The sequence below is a fragment of the Diorhabda carinulata genome, chromosome 11, assembly GCF_026250575.1.
Source record: "Diorhabda carinulata isolate Delta chromosome 11, icDioCari1.1, whole genome shotgun sequence".
NCBI classification, from domain to species: domain Eukaryota; kingdom Metazoa; phylum Arthropoda; class Insecta; order Coleoptera; family Chrysomelidae; genus Diorhabda; species Diorhabda carinulata.
In genome coordinates this window covers 12,537,015-12,555,637 of record NC_079470.1, presented here as the reverse complement: position 1 = coordinate 12,555,637, position 18,623 = coordinate 12,537,015, and the positions used below count along the sequence as shown (strand labels likewise).

General features: G+C 33.2%; 4 protein-coding genes across 7 annotated transcripts in view; 1 reads left to right on the top strand and 3 right to left on the bottom strand.

Moving 5' to 3' along the window:
* Window positions 1-1,530: 1,530 nt before the first annotated feature.
* LOC130899242 (probable splicing factor, arginine/serine-rich 7) lies at window positions 1,531-5,672 on the bottom strand. The gene is made up of 6 exons (XM_057809020.1): window positions 5,514-5,672; window positions 3,423-3,660; window positions 2,551-2,826; window positions 2,369-2,500; window positions 2,116-2,310; window positions 1,531-1,760 (listed from the first exon to the last, which is right to left on the bottom strand). Exons 2-6 carry the CDS (start codon window positions 3,649-3,651, stop codon window positions 1,645-1,647), a joined length of 948 nt encoding a protein of 315 aa, XP_057665003.1. The 5' UTR covers window positions 3,652-3,660; window positions 5,514-5,672; the 3' UTR covers window positions 1,531-1,644.
* Window positions 5,673-8,662: 2,990 nt separating this feature from the next.
* Window positions 8,663-11,674, bottom strand: LOC130899241 (luc7-like protein 3). Of its 3 annotated transcripts, none has more exons than XM_057809017.1 (6): window positions 11,475-11,674; window positions 10,571-10,808; window positions 9,412-9,591; window positions 9,209-9,358; window positions 8,914-9,123; window positions 8,663-8,857 (listed from the first exon to the last, which is right to left on the bottom strand). In XM_057809017.1, the coding sequence occupies exons 2-6, from the start codon at window positions 10,782-10,784 to the stop codon at window positions 8,736-8,738; spliced, it is 876 nt and encodes a 291-aa protein (XP_057665000.1). In that variant the 5' UTR covers window positions 10,785-10,808; window positions 11,475-11,674; the 3' UTR covers window positions 8,663-8,735. The 3 variants fall into 3 exon arrangements, with proteins under 3 accessions (XP_057665000.1, XP_057665001.1, XP_057665002.1); XM_057809018.1 differs by having other exon boundaries at window positions 10,571-10,798; window positions 11,475-11,670; XM_057809019.1 differs by having other exon boundaries at window positions 8,663-8,851; window positions 11,475-11,616.
* A 1,012-nt stretch (window positions 11,675-12,686) lies between these two features.
* The window catches only part of LOC130899239 (uncharacterized), a 43,445-nt gene continuing 37,508 nt past the window's right edge, over window positions 12,687-18,623 (bottom strand). Inside the window, exon 7 of the mRNA XM_057809014.1 lies at window positions 12,687-18,552. Within this exon, the coding sequence (XP_057664997.1) occupies window positions 18,279-18,552 (274 nt within the window). The 3' untranslated portion in view covers window positions 12,687-18,278. The remainder of the gene's footprint in view (window positions 18,553-18,623) is intronic.
* On the top strand, window positions 15,911-17,860 carry LOC130899240 (uncharacterized). Of its 2 annotated transcripts, XM_057809016.1 has the most exons (3): window positions 16,341-16,492; window positions 16,549-16,711; window positions 16,769-17,860. In XM_057809016.1, the coding sequence occupies exons 1-3, from the start codon at window positions 16,457-16,459 to the stop codon at window positions 16,882-16,884; spliced, it is 315 nt and encodes a 104-aa protein (XP_057664999.1). In that variant the 5' UTR covers window positions 16,341-16,456; the 3' UTR covers window positions 16,885-17,860. The 2 variants fall into 2 exon arrangements, with proteins under 2 accessions (XP_057664998.1, XP_057664999.1); XM_057809015.1 differs by having other exon boundaries at window positions 15,911-16,711.

The window sequence follows — 18,623 nt, the reverse complement described above, 5'->3', positions numbered from 1 at the left end:
TTGTCAGTTTTCCTTAATTCTCTAATGTTTGGAAGTTTTTCTGTCATTTTTTTGACACTTCTGTCAATTTTAAAGAATTTTTTGTCAATTTTCAGTCTTTTATTGTAGTTTTTCTGTCAGTTGTTTCCTTTCTGTCATTTTTTGTCAGTTTTCGTTGCATTTCTATTATTTTAATATCATTCTTCTGCAGTATTTCGTTCTTTTGTCTATAAATTGCTTTTCTGTCATTTGCAGTCGTTTCTCCGTCATTTTTTGAAGCTTCTGTCAATCAGTTTTTAGTCTTTATTCTGTTAATTCCATAAAATTTCAATCGTTCTGTCATTTGTCAGTTTTCGTAATTCTCTCATATTTGGTAGTTTTTCTGTCATTTTTTTGACACTTCTGTCAATTTCAAAGAATTTTTTGTCAATTTTCAGTCCTTTATTGTAGTTTTTCTGTCAGTTGTTTCCCTTTTGTCATTTTTGTCGGTTTTCGTTGCATTTATATTATGTATTTTAATATCGTTCTTCTGCAGTATTTCGTTCTTTTGTCTATAAATTGCTTTTCTGTCATTTGCAGTCGTTTCTCCGTCATTTTTTGAAGCTTCTGTCAATCAGTTTTTAGTCTTTATTCTGTTAGTTCCATCAAATTTCAATCGTTCTGTCATTTGTCAGTTTTCCTTAATTCTCTAATGTTTGGAAGTTTTTCTGTCATTTTTTTGACACTTCTGTCAATTTTAAAGAATTTTTTGTCAATTTTCAGTCTTTTATTGTAGTTTTTTTGTCAGTTGTTTCCTTTCTGTCATTTTTTGTCAATTTTCGTTGCATTTCTATCATTTTAATATCGTTCTTCTGTAGAATTTCGTTCTTTTGTCTATAAATTGCTTTTCTTTCATTTGCAGTCGTCTTTCTGCCATTTTAAGTCGTCTTTCTGTCATTTTTTGTAGCTTCGGTCAATCAGTTTTTAGTCTTTATTCTGTTAGTTCCATCAAATTTCAATCGTTCTGTCATTTGTCAGTTTTTCGTAATTATCTAATGTTTGGAAGTTTTTCTGTCATTTTTTTTGGCACTTCAGTCAATTTCAAAGAATTTTTTGTCAATTTTCAGTCCTTTATTGTAGTTTTTCTGTCAGTTGTTTCCCTTTTGTCATTTTTGTCGGTTTTCGTTGCATTTATATTATGTATTTTAATATCGTTCTTCTGCAGTATTTCGTTCTTTTGTCTATAAATTGCTTTTCTGTCATTTGCAGTCGTTTCTCCGTCATTTTTTGAAGCTTCTGTCAATCAGTTTTTAGTCTTTATTCTGTTAATTCCATAAAATTTCAATCGTTCTGTCATTTGTCAGTTTTCCTTAATTCTCTCATATTTGGTAGTTTTTCTGTCATTTTTTTGACACTTCTGTCATTTTCAAAGAATTTTTTGTCAATTTCCAGTCCTTTATTGTGGTTTTTCTGTCATTTTTTGTAAGTTTTCGTTGCATTTCCATCATTTTAATATCGTTCTTATCATATCTGTCTATAGAATCTAGTTATATGGAATGAATTGAACACAACAACGATAATGATAATATATTTAAAAGACGATACAGACAATACTCCACTCATAATATTAACAATATTATAACATAACATTTGTAGAGACTTTTTTTTGTTGGTGATTTTGTTAAATTAATTGTAATATTCTCTTCCAAAATGCGGTGGATGTCCGTAGTGACCGTCGTCGTGGTGAAAACTGTGAATGCAATGAGCATTCACGTTGTCGTTGATTTGATTTCCTCCTGGTTCTGTAATTAAGCAAAAAAATACAATATGAACATGCAAAAAACAGTAAATCGCCCTGATATAGTAAAAATTATTCTCTGCAGGTCTGGTATTGTTCTCAACAGCTTTTGGAAGGTAATTGAGTAGGGCGGCTACGGCTACGACTGTGTTTGACATTTGACTGATGAAGAAGAAGTTAACTAGGTGACAGGATGTATTAAAAAAAGAAAAACAGTGCCGTGATAGAGATCTGGAACTATTTTAAAACGGTATAATGGATTGAGTAACTGAAGTCATTTGATTCAAAGTGAAAACCTATTTACGAATACGGTCGAGTTTCATATAAAGTCTCAACATTTTAAATAATAATAATCATACCCGTTTCTCGTTTCACAAGGGGATGCCTCGATCCACTTTTGACAATTCTCGGTTCTTCTTCCGATGATATTCTCGATATCTCTTTAGATTCCGGATTTTCATCGCCTTCTCTTTCTACTAAACTTCGTCGACGTACGAGCCGTTCTCGCATTCTTCCTTTACGCCGTCTACTACGGTCCATCAGCTCGGCCATCGCTACGAATCAAATGGTTTTACAAAATTGATTCGGCTCATAAGGAAAATTCACACTTACTAATGTTGTCTTTTAAAAAATAACTTCTTCTTCTTACTCTAGGTCTACGTCTACGTCTTTTACTTCTACTACGTCTACGTAATTCGTTTATAGAACTCGGGGCTAATTTGAGCAATCGTGAACCATTTGAAGCTGAAAGGGATACGAAATTAATAACAAATGTTAAAAGGTTATTGACTTACTCTTATGAAGTTCTTTGGTATCATTTTCGAAGAATTGACTTCTGCGTCTTCTTCTACTACCGCGTCTCCGGCGTTTATCTCGAAGACGCATGTCTCTTCTTCTACTATCGCGTTTCCGGCGTATATCTAGAAGACGCATGTCTCTTCTTCTACTATCGCGTCTCCGGCGTTTATCTAGAAGACGCATGTCTCTTCTTCTGAATTCTCTAATCCGAAGCTGCTTCGTCCGCATCATCGCAAAGTTTTTGAATCTGGAGTATTCCCTGTTGCTTAGACCTAATGAAAAACGTACAGTTAACGATAACACAACGAATAAGAACAATTTCTCCCACCTCTCCACATAGTACTGGAAATCGTGACGGAGCAACACTGAGACAGGAATCCCCAAAGAAAAACCGTTCCGAAATAATGTCTAAACCTGGGACGTGACCCAGGATACGGACCAAGAACCAAAACCTCTGAAAGCCTGGCCAATACATCATCATTTTTCAAGCAGAAATGTATGCAATTGAAAAATTTGTTCAGTTCAATCTAGAAAAGAATTATCGCAAAAAGAGGATCATCATCTTGTCCGATAGCCAAGCAGACTCTCTTGGGAAACTATAACCAGAGAAGATCTGCTGGATGTGTCAACCTAGGTAAAAACAATCGACGAATACCGACAAGAGTCCTATCGAGTTTTTTCAGGTTAAACTGGACAAAGATGCATTATCTTCTGGTGAATGGAACTAGTGTAGAACAGATGGACGAAATGGGCAAAAACTATAAACCAAACATGAGAAGACCACCAAAAATATGGTTTGAGAGCTGGAGTTATAGAAAGAAGCTGAAAATTGTTTTATAAAATTGATTATTTTATTCAAAATACTCACATAACTTGAATTTTCCATTCATCTCTTTCAAGAGACCAGTTTCCAGACCGTTCTTCAGAGCTTTCCTCATTTGCAAAGATGGATTCCTTATTGGAACTTTCTTTTGCGAAACAATAGCACCGAGTATCTTATCGGGAGGCGAACCTTTTGAATCCTTGAAATTAGCTATGGTATCCATTACTTCGCCTAGGAAAGTGGTGTCACGTATGGTCATCTTGCGAGTATTCATTTGGGTTTTCTGCAATAGAATTGAAGAGAAGAATTTGATTGATTATCTTGTTCCGTTGCTCAATACTCTAACCTCAATTCTAAATGTTTGAAATCCGATCAAATACTTTTACAAGTGAATTGCGTTCACAAACTAAACGCAGATCTTCAATGCTGGACTCAAATTTGTTACAGCATCGATAAGGTACACGACGTTTGAGCTTGGAAACTGTTTTCCGGGCGAAAAAATGGGCTGGAAAACCTCATATGGTACACTAGTGAAAACTCTTGGATCGTGCGGTCCGAACCTCAAATAAGAACGCTGTAATAACGCCAGAAGTTTTAAAGGTCGAAAAAGCCTCGCCAGAAGTGAAAATTCGTCCGAAAAATCCGATTTGGTACACGAGTGGAGCCTTGTGGAACGTGAGGCCAAACTCTCAACTAGCCTCATCTTTCCCCAACGATCTTCAAAGTTTCTTGGAGCCCCATGAGCCGATAAATATTACTGAAGGACTTTTCGCAAAGATACAACTGTTCCCAGACATTTTTAAACAAAAATTCATGAAAATAGGTTAGTTTCAATGAAGCCAACAAAAATAATTTTCATTCGAGCCGAAAACCTTATTTTTTTCGTAGGTTTTCCGACCTGTGAAACTTCTGGCGTTATTACGCCACTCTTAGTTAAGACCCGAAAAGTTTGAAGCATATACCACGTGAGTTTTTTCTGATGAATTTTCCGGCACTTTTAGTCGCTTTTGGCGAGGGTTTCCCGACCTGCAAAACTTCTGGCACTATTACACCGCTACTAGTTGAGAGTCCGGCCTCACGTTCCACAAGGTTTCACTCGTGTGCCATATCGGGTTTTCGGACGAATTTTCTGGCACTTTCTGTCACTTCTGGCGAGGCTTTTCCGACCTCCAAAACTTCTGGCGTTATTACAGAGCTCTTATTTGAGGTTTACTCGTGTACCATATGAGGTTTTCCAGCCCATTTTTTCGCCAGGGAAAACCGGGTGGCATTTTCATATCCGATCTGTACAGAGTGCCAGAAATGCCGTTCGGTGATATACTAATTACGGGGCCCTCGTTTCCAAGCTCAAACGTCGTGTACCTTACTTATGCTGTTTTTTGTAGCCAGCTTTGGGACTATTTCGGTCGATTAATGTTGTCCATTAGGGTGGAACTTGAAAACGAAACCTCGAATATTGTATTGTTTCAATTTCAATTTTAAAATGAAATTTACTGATGCCGCAGAGTCTTCAAATACCGAAAATGACTCACGTTTATCATTAATTGTCTCCAAGCTATTTATATCTATTTATGTTAGGTTAGGTTAGGTTAGGTAAGGTTAGGTTAATTTAGGTTAAGTTTGGTTAGGTTAGGTTAGGTTAGGTTAGGCTTAGAAGAGCCTTGCAATGGATAATTCCAATATCTTGATAGACTACAATCCAAGAGGATTTTCTGCTCCAATAGGCAAACATCTTGAAAATTACGAAAAACTTCCAATTACAAATTGAATTGAATTTTCCAGAAATCGATTTAGAAGACTTGAGTGCTGACCAGAAGTACTTATTCCAAATTTGTCTAGCTGTATCAACAGGAGACTTGGCAAAAAGAAATCCAGGAAAAGCTGCTCATTCTCATTGGTTAACGAGTGTGAAAAAAAATCTCATTCTCGAAATTTTCAAGTACTTGTCAAACTTGTTATACCTAAAGGTTTATACTCTATACAAGTTCTACCCTATTGTCCATACATAAGCGAAAAAAATTTGACATAACAACAAATAACATTTTTTTGACGATTTTAAAAATTTTTGTGAATTTGAAAATGGTTCTAACAATATAAACTGACTATGAAAAATATTGAATAAACAATGCCACTTACCGCGATTCTGTTACATATAAATTTCAATATAACTAATTTTTATTTCAATGCCGAAAAAATTCAACTTAAATTTTGAAAACCGACATTTGATGAAAGTTTATAAACAACTGTTGCTTAGTGTCCAATTTTTTATATAAATTTCATGTTATTACAGTCAAAATTATTTGACGTTTTAATTTTAAGCAAACACGTCATTATATTAACATTACAAAAAACCAGGTGGCGTGTAAGTCATCACCCTTCCGGAATATGCTACAATTTTTGACAATGGCGGTATGAATCGTAGAGAGGAGGATGAGTATTTTTTATGTATAAATACGAAAAAGTGTCTAGCTGTATACGATAAATAATAGTTCAAAAACCGTCCAGAATGACGCTGGTGTAGGTAAAGTGAAATATGAATTAAAAACATAACCTAAAAGATTATAGGGAAATTTGCACCTAGAATCATTTTAATTCGTGTTTTGTCTGTAACAATATTTTGCGTTTCCTTTAACCCTGGTGTCAAAGTGGCGCTACCTTTTTTTGACACATTTGACATTTTTGACCATATATCGCGGTAAATGTCTGTTCTGCTTTAATATTTGTAAAGGAAATGATATAAAATAATTGTTAAACCTTACTCATTTCTAGTCGAGGTAAATTAAATTCCCTATCAATATCCATCTTTTTATTTTAATAACATTTGAATAAATAATAAGACACAAACATACATGATATTAAGACATTTATCTGATTTTAAATATTTTAGTGAGTAGATGTGTACTTGGTTGCCTATACTGTCATTATCAAAATAAATATATAAAAATCATGTACGTTTAGTTGCATATGATACAATCATCGTTTAATCTCAAATAGTCCAATTATTTTTCTTTCTTATACAATTTTTAAATCTCGTGTGTTTTGGCAAACAATATCATGCATTTTTATAATTATAACAATGAATTAATGATGGTAATTCATAATTAGATTAGGCTATTTTCTAACCAAATGAACGCAAAGGCGATACGATTTCGACAATAAGCCGGCGATTTGAAGTTGTCTGACTTAACCAACGTGTTTTCTAATTTCAACTTGGAACAATCTAACAAAATGTCAAAATCAGCTGATGCCCATACAAAAATGGCCGCCTCGAGGTAAACAAACAAAGAATTGCTAATTGTGAGCTATGTTTGGAACAATTAAATCGTAATAATACCGAATTATTGCGTCGGTATGTGACAATAGTTGTATCATTTCACACCGGAGTACAATGAATTGCACGTAACGAAGAGATTCCAAAGCGTGGTAAGTCTCTAAAGTCGGTCGGAACGATTATGGGATCAGTAAAAACAAAAACCATTAACAGCAACTATAACGTATCGTTATTGGAGCACCTTATTTGAGGGAAAATAAAATGCTGTTCAATCAATTCAAAGCACCAATAAATGGAAACCACAGTCAAATTGCCTGAATTAGACCTCCACACGAGGCTCACATACAGGAGATCCCAGGTTCAAGTCACGGTTCAATTACTATGAAAAGTGTCCTATTTCTCATATCTAAATTAATTTCAGAACCACATAATGCTCACACTGTGAGAAATATTTATATGGAGAATCAACAAAAATCGACGAAAACTTTGTTGGCTATTGTCAACTTTAAATAGTTGACACAAGTGTCAGGTTATAAAAGTTTTTTAAATTCTTGAGATAGTATTCATTTGTGATTTGATAAATCCATTAAATATTATTTTATTAGAATATATTTATATCAATTTATAATTAATAAATAATATGGATACTGATAGTAGTGACGATTTTGATAATGCTACGTCAGAGATATCGAAAAAAGCAACAAAAATATGGAGCATGGAATGGAGGAGAAATACAAAAATAAAATCTTCTTTGGAAACTATAATTTTGGTATACTTTGAAGAGTTGGCGAAAACTTGAAAGGCGTCTACAATTTGGTCAAAATACTCAATGTTGCAAAGTACTGTCAGTATAAAAAATAACATTCCTTTGGAAATTAAGAATTGTTAAAATAAATGTTTTTCGTATAAAGAATAAGTTGAAAGATATGATATGTTCTGAATATCCTCAACAATAGTACTTCTTTTAGACATAATCGGAGAAAGAACAGAATGAAAATTAGTTATTATAGTCGATATCTAAATTTCAAAAAGTAGAGGTACCAGACTTGTTGCTGCATCAGACATCTTGATTTTAAGGGTTATTTTTTGTCTCTTAAATAACTCATTTATTTTCAATTTTATGCGAAAAATTGTAATAAACAAAGTTGTTTAAAATTAAATTTCCTACAATTTTGATTCTCGTAAATTTTTTCCTAGGATCGAATTTTTTCGATTTATACTCGAAAAGAGGGAGTGAATTTTTGGTTATCGAATAACTCGTTTATTTTCAATTTTACACGAAAAATTGTAATAAACAAAGTTGTTTAAAATTAAATTTCCTACAATTTTGATTCTCGTAAATTTTTTCCTAGGATCGAATTTTTTCGATTTATACTCGAAAAGAGGGGGGGAATTTTTGGTTATCGAATAACTCGTTTATTTTCAATTTTACACGAAAAATTGTAATAAACAAAGTTGTTTAAAATTAAATTTCCTACAATTTTGATTCTCGTAAATTTTTTCCTAGGATCGAATTTTTTCGATTTATACTCGAAAAGAGGGAGTGAATTTTTGGTTATCAAATAACTCGTTTATTTTCAATTTTACGCGAAAAATTGTAATAAACAAAGTTGTTTAAAATTAAATTTCCTACAATTTTGATTATCATAAATTTTTTCCTAGGATCGATTTTTTTCGATTTATACTCGAAAAGAGACGGTGAATTTTTGGTTATCGAATAACTCGTTTATTTTTTGCTGTGCACCTGTTGAAAACAATTGAATTTTATTTTGTTTCGATATTATTTTCAAATATTTATCTTTGAAACACAACCACAACACAATATCTGAAAAAAAAAATAGTTTATCAAACCTACCAAGGGTTTATATGAAGAGGAACCGTACTTAGGTTATGAGAAAACGACAAGAAATACTTTAGTGTAGGTAAAAACGTTTGCCAATAGGATAAGTAGTCACTCTGATTGACTTTAGCGATGTACCATAATTTTCCAATATTTAGATTAATAAGAAACGTCAATGTCAATATACTTTTAATAATTAATAAGCACCACATCACGTAAGCATCATTACAAGAACCTTTTCCATAAACTAATCATAGTATTCCCTTTCGAAATGTGGCGAATGTCCATAATGACCGTCATCGTGATGAAAACCGTGAATGCAATGGCCGCTTACGTTCTCGTTGATTCGATTTCCTTCCGGTTCTGCAACTACGTAAAAAAAATATATAATCAAGTCTTCAATTGCCAAATTACAAAATTTATACCTATATCTCGTTTTTCGAGTGTATTTCTATCACCATTTCCACTTTTAGCAGATTTTGGCTTCTCTTCTGACGACGCTTTCGAAATTTTTCCAGAATCCGAACTCCTAGCGCTTTCTTCTCTATCATCCAATGCCCGTCGTCGTCCGCGACGTTTTCGCCTTCTCGCCTTCCGGCGCCTCCGTCTACTTCGATCCATCAATTCAGCAGTTACTGTAAATCAAATTTAATTATTATGATAATAATTGAAAATTGAATGGAAAAATGGTTGTTGGAGCAGCATTTTCTTCTTACTTACTCTCGCTATCAATCAAAGCATCACTTCGTCTTCTTCCTCTTCGTCTACTACGTCTCCTTCTACTCCTACTACGACGTCCGCGTCCGCGGATTTCCTTAATCGGCAGTATGGAGCTCGTAGTCAATTTTAGAAAAGGCGAACCTTCGTGAGCTAGAATAAAACCAAAATTTGCAAAACCAAACAAAATAAAATCATTAGCTTACTTTCTGGGTTGAGTACAATATCGTCCACGTCGAAAAATTCACTTCTACGTCTTCTCTTACTACGTCTACGGCGTCTACTTGGTCGACGTCTACCTCTCCTGCGAAATTCTTTGAACGGGAGATCTCTGCCTCCTAGCGTTCTGAAATTTTTAAATATGGCATAGTCTTTTGAACCGAGACCTGCGAAAATAAAAATTAGTTAATCATTTAGTATTTAAAAAGCCTTTTGGTCCTTGTAGACGTGACTTCAATAAACTCTCTCATAAACCACAGGAAAATAAGGCTTTGTTGAGAGACTTCGATGCATGGGGAGCGAAATATTGGAATGTCTGGAAGAACCTGGGTGTTAAGGACCTGAATCACTTCATTGCAAACTGGAAAAGCTTGGGGACAAGGGGACAAGGACATGGCAACGGAAGAGGAATGGAATGGTGCTGACCGAAATGTCGGCAAGGGCATCACAATGGACCTAAGGCCTCCGAGTGGATCTCGGCTGAAAAGTGGAGATCATGGAGGCTTTGTTGATCAAATTTTGGATTATTTAATAGCCAGAAAGACTTTGGAAGAAATCAATATTACCACAACAGATGCTAATTCGAGATGTTTCGACATAATTCCAACTAGAGGAGAATGTGCAAGATCTACTCAATAGGTAAAGGTAGTTTGAGAACAACGAGTACACCTGCAAAAGCCCAGAATGTCGATGTATCGAGAATCCTTTTTTTGGAAAAGTTAAAAGCTATTAAATCAGCTACTAAGGCACGTTTTTCTCGAGCACTACAACCTATAGAAGTTCAAGATCAATATCTTCAGACATCGTCTTTTGTATTGGTTTTCTGCATCAAAAAATATGATTGGAGGCCTCGTTTCTTCACTATCTCTAGTTTTAGATTGGCTCACAATCCGAATCTACGTATTTCCTTACGATGACAACCAATGATTGCTTCAGAAGGTTTTAAATGCTGCGCTGTTATATGATCTTGGAAATCCAAAGAAGGATGACAATGGAAAATGAAATTAGAGACATGAAAAGGAGCAGAAGCAGTTTTATGAAGCACGACGTCACGACTACAGCACAAGAAAAACTATTGGTTCTATTTTGAACGTTTTCAAGTGTATCAAATTTTGGCTCCAATTGATTTTAAACATTAATATTTACCTAATTTGAATTTCCCATTAATTTCTTTCAAAAGACCGCTTTCCAAACCGTTTTTTAGAGCCTTCTTAACGCGCAAAGATGGGTTCTTCAATGGAGTTTTCCTCTGCGAAATGATACGATCGAGTATCTTATCGGGAGGTGAACCTTTCGAGTCCTTGAAACTAGCAATGGTGTCCATTACTTCTGTTAGAAAAGTTGTATCGCGTATCGTCATCTTGAGAATATCCACTGAAACTTTCTATAATAAAATATTTCGTTGTACAAATTAGGAGTATCGTGACACTGGAGTACCATTATTATTAAAAAAAATTGACGGTTTCTCAGTTTGCAAGCTTCTTTTCGGTCTCACCAGGGAGACATGACTGAGTTTTTACCAGCAACCTGCACAAGCTTGAAACCGTGTGCGTTAGTGAGCTTTGTGAACGCAGATTGAAAGTGAGGTTAGGACATCAAGTTGTCAAATCTCGTCGTCAAAATAAGCAACTATTTACACAACACTAGATGATTGAAAACATCATTGATGTGAATAATTATTTTATAAATAATAGTATTTTAGTTATGTCGCTTCTTTGAGAAATATTGAGAATATTAATTCACATTACGTGTTTGTTCTATTCGTTGAATAATGACGTTATTATTTGAGTATGAGAAGCAGCTATTTTTCACATAATGTGGCAACTCACAACACAAGAAAAATGCCGTTATGTCAAAGCTGTCATGTCAGTGACTAATGTCAATGAATTTCAATGATATAATTGACATAAAAGGATAAATCAAAATCAAATATATACTTATCATTATAAAAATTATGCTGTTTATACACATTACCGACAAAGTTTTCTAAATTTACATCTTTTTATAAACATTCACAATTATAAAAATGATATTATTGAAAAGTACGTACCTAAAGTTTTTCTGTTACATTTGATTTTTTTACGCAAGAAAATAGTCAAGTAACGCTTTCTTTGTTACATCTGATTTTGAAAATCACTCTCAGTTTAATTTCTATCTTCAAAAAAAAAAAATTAAAGACCGACTTGAATTTTGAAAACTTGTGAGTGGAAATAATAAACAACGTTGCTTAGTGTCGACATTTTAATTTTGTTTAACAAAAGTTCGATTTCGTATAGTGATTTAGTTGAACTACACTTTGCGCATAATAAAGAACCAAGCATCCGTTTCCGCTAACTCTTCATAACCAATCAGATTATTTCAAGTTCGTTAGATGACATTTCTTATTACTTTGAGATCCTTTATGATCGCATGCCTTTTCACAAGAATGTGCCTTTTATTAGATTGTAGAAGACTAATGTTTATTTCCTTCAATTACGCCAAGAAAAGTAGTTTCAGTTCATAGTACTAGAGATTCAAACAGTGAACGTACACGTCGTGCTAATAAAAACGAAAAAGAACAAAACAAGGTTAGAAAGATTGATATATCGATGGTTCGTTGAGAATCTACATCGGAACGCTCAGCCAGTGCGCGTGCCAATACTACTATAGTTCTGTGGTGCTTTCCTATTTCGCGTATCAAAAATTGTTTGTTTTGTGTAACGAAAAGTCAGCTGTCAACATTGTTTGAGAAAGAATTCTATTACGCGATGTAAGAAAACATTTAATCCAATAAAGCCACGTTTCTGACATGTAATTTTGCAATAAAACTGTAGGTAATGAGGTCTAAAATCGAAAAAATAAGTTGAAAAACCACACAAAAACCTATCGCTGATTTGACAATTTGTTGTTGTTGTGAATGAAGTTATTCAGTTAGATATTCTTCTTTTATATACGACTGTTGCCGTGTCTGGTTTGGCTTTTCAACATTATATTCAAACAAAACTTTTTACTTGTTGAAGCTTTCAACGCGATCGATATTTGTGACTTCTGGCCATTTTGTGCCATGTTCTTTCATCTAGTAGCTTCTAGATCCGAAATATTGCTTCGAGATAAGATTTTTTCAACACCTACTGACATGTCAATGAGACTGCCATCTTGGTATATCATAAAACATGGTGGAAAGCTCAATTAGATGGATTGAAGTCTCTTCTGTGGTATTTGGTAGGGAATAAGGTGGTTTTCTTGATATTTCTGTAGTAAAGTGGAATGATAATTCATAAAATTTGGTTAAAACTTTATTGCATTTACAATTTGAGGTATATACATTCAAAGTAATATTGTACACATTGATAAAATTAAGAGAATTGGCAAAATCTCAAAGAAGTCATTGATTCGTTTGAACTTGAAGGTTATTTTGGAAATTTAATTTAACGAAAAGTTTAAATGGTAGGTTAAGAATTAACCGAGATATAACCTTTCAAAGTTGTTAGTAGCGTGTGACTGATACCGTTTTGGAGTCCTTTGAACGTTTCCCTTTTAAAAATAAAGGATTCAATGTATTTCAAACCCTTTTATCCTAACAGATTATGTATTTTCCTACAAAATCGCTTTCCTAGCTCAAAATTTAACAAACAGATTATAAATAAGGCATATATGGTACTGGCAACATCTGATTTTGTGAAAGGAGACTTTTTACGTTTATAAGGATATAATACGGGTTGAAATACATTGATTAAGGGTTGAAAACACAAATAGTATCCTAAAACAACATGCTATCTTTATTTTAATCCTATAAATATATTCTTTTTAACTTTCTAAATGCTTTAACTTTTATTTTTTGATAATAAGGGGTAGTTTTCACCTCATATAATAATTTGCACTTATTTGCATAGGTTAGATTTTGTGGTGAAGGGTTAATAGAAGTTAATTCCAAAATTTCATGCGTCTCGATGAAATTCTGAGGTGATACCATATTTTTACCGTTGTTCACTGGACTATGTTTGTCTCTCCAATTTTATCGTCGTGTTAGTTCGTAATATCAATTTTATCTTAGCTCAAATTAAAAAAAAAATATATTTTAAAGAATATTTATAGTAATGATATGCGTTATATAATTAAAATTAGGTAAATTAATGTATTAACTTCAAGCAATATGATATTTTCATAATTCATTGATCAAATTTATCGGATTTCTATATGAGTAACAAATATTTCTACCGAACTATGAATCTATTAAATAAAATACGCTCTAATTATTTTTTTTTATTCTAAATATTATTGCCAACGTTGAAAACTTTCATTTTCACTATGTATAAAAACAAAGTTGGATATTTGTACTAAACCACATTTTTTACGTTAAAAACATTTATTGTATTTCGCATTTTGATTTTCGGATATGTTTGCCTATATTCTAACAGACTAGCTAATTGTTTATACACAGAGTGATCGTATGGATCGGGACGATAACATCTATTCACTTTATTATTATACTTTTTAAAATTTCGTATTTATAAAAATAATGAGAATACGAAAATTGAGTGATTTGAATAATTAAATATTTACCCGCTTGAATATTTTCGTTTTAAGGATACGAAGAAAGTCGAAATAATACGAGATTTGACTCGTTTCAATTGGCAAACGTTTACTATTTATTATTTTCAAAAAAAGAATACCGAAAATGTCTGCAGACAAACCAGTGTAGCCGTCGCCTTTTTTGTTTTGATCCACGTAAAAATAAAGTAACAGATTGCAGTGAAAATACACTGGAAACAATACAAATTAATAGTTTTTTTATAATAAATAAACGTTTGCTGTTTCTCTCCATCGTTTAGCATCAATTAGAGTGTTTTATTTTAGTAAAATATAACCTTTTTCGCTCAATATGAACGTAGTCATATAAACAATCAAAAAGAAAATCTCCGTATGAAGCTAATTTATTAAATTTATGTTCATCTCCTACTCCTATGAGGTCTGGAGCCGGTCCCGTACGATTGTAGAAAAATTCGGCGAAGGCGCGGCACATTTGATATACCCGGAATTCGTTGGTTTGTAGAGAATAATTCTGCACGATCCCTATTTGTAGATACCATTGAAGGATATCTTCTTGGCACGTTTTCAACAAATTGATCCAATAAATCTTCTATCTTGTATGATTTTTGGTCGTCAAGAACTTTTTGTAACTAATCCCAAGCTTGCTTTATAAGAGTTCAATCAGGCGATATTGGTAGATGAAGATCCTTTGAAAACCTTTTTTTATAACCAATCAAAATGAGCTAAGGGTCCATGTTTCCGAGCTAATTTTTGTCACCTATGCACAGGTGTTAATGGTATTGTTTTGAATCATAATTTAGCGTTACGAATTATTTTTCTAATAAAGCAAATCAATACGCAAATACATCTTGTTGGTCCGGGTCTTCCAGTTCTTCGTCTTTCGGAAACTGATCCAATTTCTTGGATTTAGTATAATCGAAATGACATTTTGAATAATTGACGTTAATTCTAAAACATTTTTCTTCTTGTTGAATAGAAATGTATGTAAATACGAGCCATTAATGTTGATGATATTGATAATAATGTCGATGGACATCATCTTCTTCGGAAGAGATGTAATTCAATATTCGTCGCTGTATTAACCAGTCACCAGTGGATATTATATATTTAGATCTATATTTGGGAATTTTAAACGTTGTCTAATTATTGTTCTACATTTATTTTTGTCTTGCATCGGTCTGTTACTCGTTTGCAAATCTGATTGTTTCATTTACTTTTTGATCTTCCTTGTAGTATCTGATTTTCCATTTGATTTTTGATCTTCCTGTCGTTTTCCCATGATCTTAATGTGGGTCTACCACGTGATTTTTTCTGTTTTAATTGTGTTCACAATATTGTTAATTTCATAGATCATAAGTTTTCGATATTCGTTATTTCTTGCTTCGTTTATCCAATGAGTTTTTCTATTATATTCTCATAATTTCGGTTCATTTCTAAACATTTTTTCCGTACATCCTCCACCATTTTTTTTTGGTCATATAGTCTTTTTATCAACACCGTTGCCCCGAGATTCCATAGTCATTTTTACAAGTACTACTAACTCTTGTGGTACTAACAGTTTTTATACTGTCGAATGCTTGTTTGAAATCGATGAATAGCATTTATATTTCAATGTTATGCTCGAGGCATCTTTCTAACACGTGATTTTTAGTATGAACGTTGTTTCCATTGTTATTTTTTTGTTGTCTAGAGCTTGTTTGATTCTAATAACTTTTGCAGTACCTATATTATTATATTTTCCGAAATTGTAAGGTGAAAACTAATTTAATAGAATAAAGAATCAAATTTTATCATCAGGATCCTGCTCGTTATGGAATAATCAGGACACACCAGAAGATTAGAAACCAAAATGTTTTAAACCGAATCGAGTCGATAAATTCATAGTTTTTCCTATTCCCATTATTTTCGTTTCTTCTTTATTTTGTAAATATTTTCTAATATTTTGACAACTTCCCAAGCAGCACAGTGTCGTTATAATGACGTCAATTATTGGACATTATTAGTCGGCGACGTCGTAGACCAATAAGCGACGTCCATATGACGTGACATTTCAGATGTCATTTTGACGTCGTCTAGAGACGTCTTTCGTACGTTTGTTTTCGGTCGTTTTAAGTGCTTTTTAATCAACTATAAAAAAAATTAGAACGAAAGTTTATTACAAAAACTAAGCCCTATACGTGCTTTATAAAAAATTGTACATTTTAAATTGTTGTTTACCTAAAATTTGGATATAAATATAAATTCATTAATTAGCAATGAAAATACTAAACTGACGTTTTAAGTGGAAATGCAATTTGAATTTAAAGATGAAGTGAGAATGTTGTAATTAACAATTATTTAACTATTTTATTAGTAGGAAACAATTATTTTTAGCATCGATTCCTGTCGAGGCTGTCGACCAAGATTTAATTTTGGCGCGATTTTAATCGAAATGCCACGATACGATACGAGACGTGCAGGCGCATGCGTGCTGGACTGCTGGTGTGAACGCGTGTGCGCGTAATGGCGGACGGCAGCAAAAAGTTGTTTGGCGGTTTGGTGGGTGTTCTGTACCACTTAATATGTATTTTACAATTTAAATTATGTGATTCCAGTCGGCATATCTATCGACTTTTGGAGGGAGAGATTTTACTGGACATACAAACCGCATTTTAAATTTTTTGTTCATTTATTCTCTTGCAACTAATTGGAATTTTTGTGGCAAACGAGGTGAGAAAAAGGCTTTTAAAAACTTAAACGTAAAGGATGTGATTATTGGTAAGTGTTTTCACTTGTAGGTGCATACTTATTATTAATCTGAAACAACATTTTTAGGTGCTGTAAGAAAAAGCTCCCCTCTAGTCAGTCAGAAAGAAATAGAAGATACCATCAAGGTGTGGTTGAAACATGCACCAGAGAAATTGAAAAAGCAGCAGCATGGCAACCCGTAAGAAAAAAAGTGTTGTTAGTCAAAGACAACTCTACAGAAGGATGGCAGAAGCAAATTTAGCACCTGTGAGTCAGAATTGTTATAATACATCTTTAATAGTTAATAATGATTCCAATGAATCATCAAATTCCGTTTTTTTTGCTGGTTCAATGTGTGAAAGTGAAAATGACACCTGTTCCTCAAGAGATTTAGATTTTAATGTAAACTCGCCTAATGAAAATTTGCTCTTCAATGATGCGACGTTATACAACCATTTGACTTCCTATTCCAGTAACGTGCCCCCTAACGATTTATTTTCTAATGAACCGCCGCCTAGCGATTTGCATTCGAAATTGTCAAACTGGGCAGCTTCAAGGTACGTTCGACGTACAGTAGTTACTCATCTCTTGCATTATCTCCACCATTTAAAATCGTTAGTTCAGTCTCCGAATAAACCGTTACAACAGATTAATAGACGCTTAAAAGAAATTGAAATGACAGTGTACGAAAAACATGACTCTACTTCACCTGATGATGAACACTTCTGTAAATGTGAATTGTCCCATTTCTTAGGACCAACGCCAAATTTCTCTTGCAAGCAGTATAAAAAGCTTCATTATAAAGATTTTATTTTTTCTATTGCATCATATTCAGAAGCAAATTGTTTTTGTCTTACCTTAGAAGGACTGGTTTTCAAAATAGAAAATGTAGTGGATAATAATGGAGCAGTTTTTATATTAGGTAGGAGGTTTCAGGATTACCGTTCATTTTACAAATACCCTGTCGACTCAAAAGAATTTATACAAAATTTATCAGAGTATATCGAGTTATTGCACTGCCACAAAGTTTTTTCGAAATGTATTGTTTTTCCTTTCAAGCAGGAATGGTTGTCATTTTCATTATTGCATCATTAGTAATTCCTTATTTCAACTTTTATGTTCTATAAGTGTAATAGTATGTAGTTTTTTAAGATTTTGTAATAAACGTATTAATTTGAACGCATTTTTTTATATTTTTGATCCTACTTATACGTCATTTGTCAAAAGTAAGTACGTCATTTTGACGTCTCACCAGCCGGACTAGGTACGTCATTAGTTGACGTCTGTAGGATGTGACATTAACCCGTCATAATCACGTCATTTTAGACGTCTTTTTAGACGTCCCCATTGGTCGCCAATGGCCTATAATTGACGTCATAGTAACGACACTGTGCTGCTTGGGTTCTTAATAACCAACTTCTTCTTCTTTCTTTATTAGAATACGATTCAAAATATTGAAAAATATTTGTTTTTAAAACTTGTTATTTATTAATTATTGACTGTTAAAAATCTAATTGACAATAACAGGATGAATTTGATATAATTTTTTTTTAACTCTAATATTTTAAAACTTCTCGAAAATATCATAATATCCCATTTAGAATTTATCTTCATTCGTTTTTTTATCGTTAGTTTTATCTCCTTTAATCTTCTTTTCCTTCATTTCCATCTGTTTTTCAACTATTTCATTTTTTTTGTTGTCGATCCTTTCCTCGCTTTTTGTTCTATCACGCCACCATCTTCTATCTTTTTCTATCGGTTTCGTATTAACTACAATTTCTTCTTCTTCCTCTTCTTGGGGTAGTTTCTCGTATTTGTAACCTTTCTTCATCAAAGGCAGCTCTAGCTGGGTGACAATCTTCTGGGCGCACCTAAAAAAAGGACGCACTCAAAAAGGACGATAGAGCTGCTCTAGACTCCTAGATATAGTAAATTTAGTGAC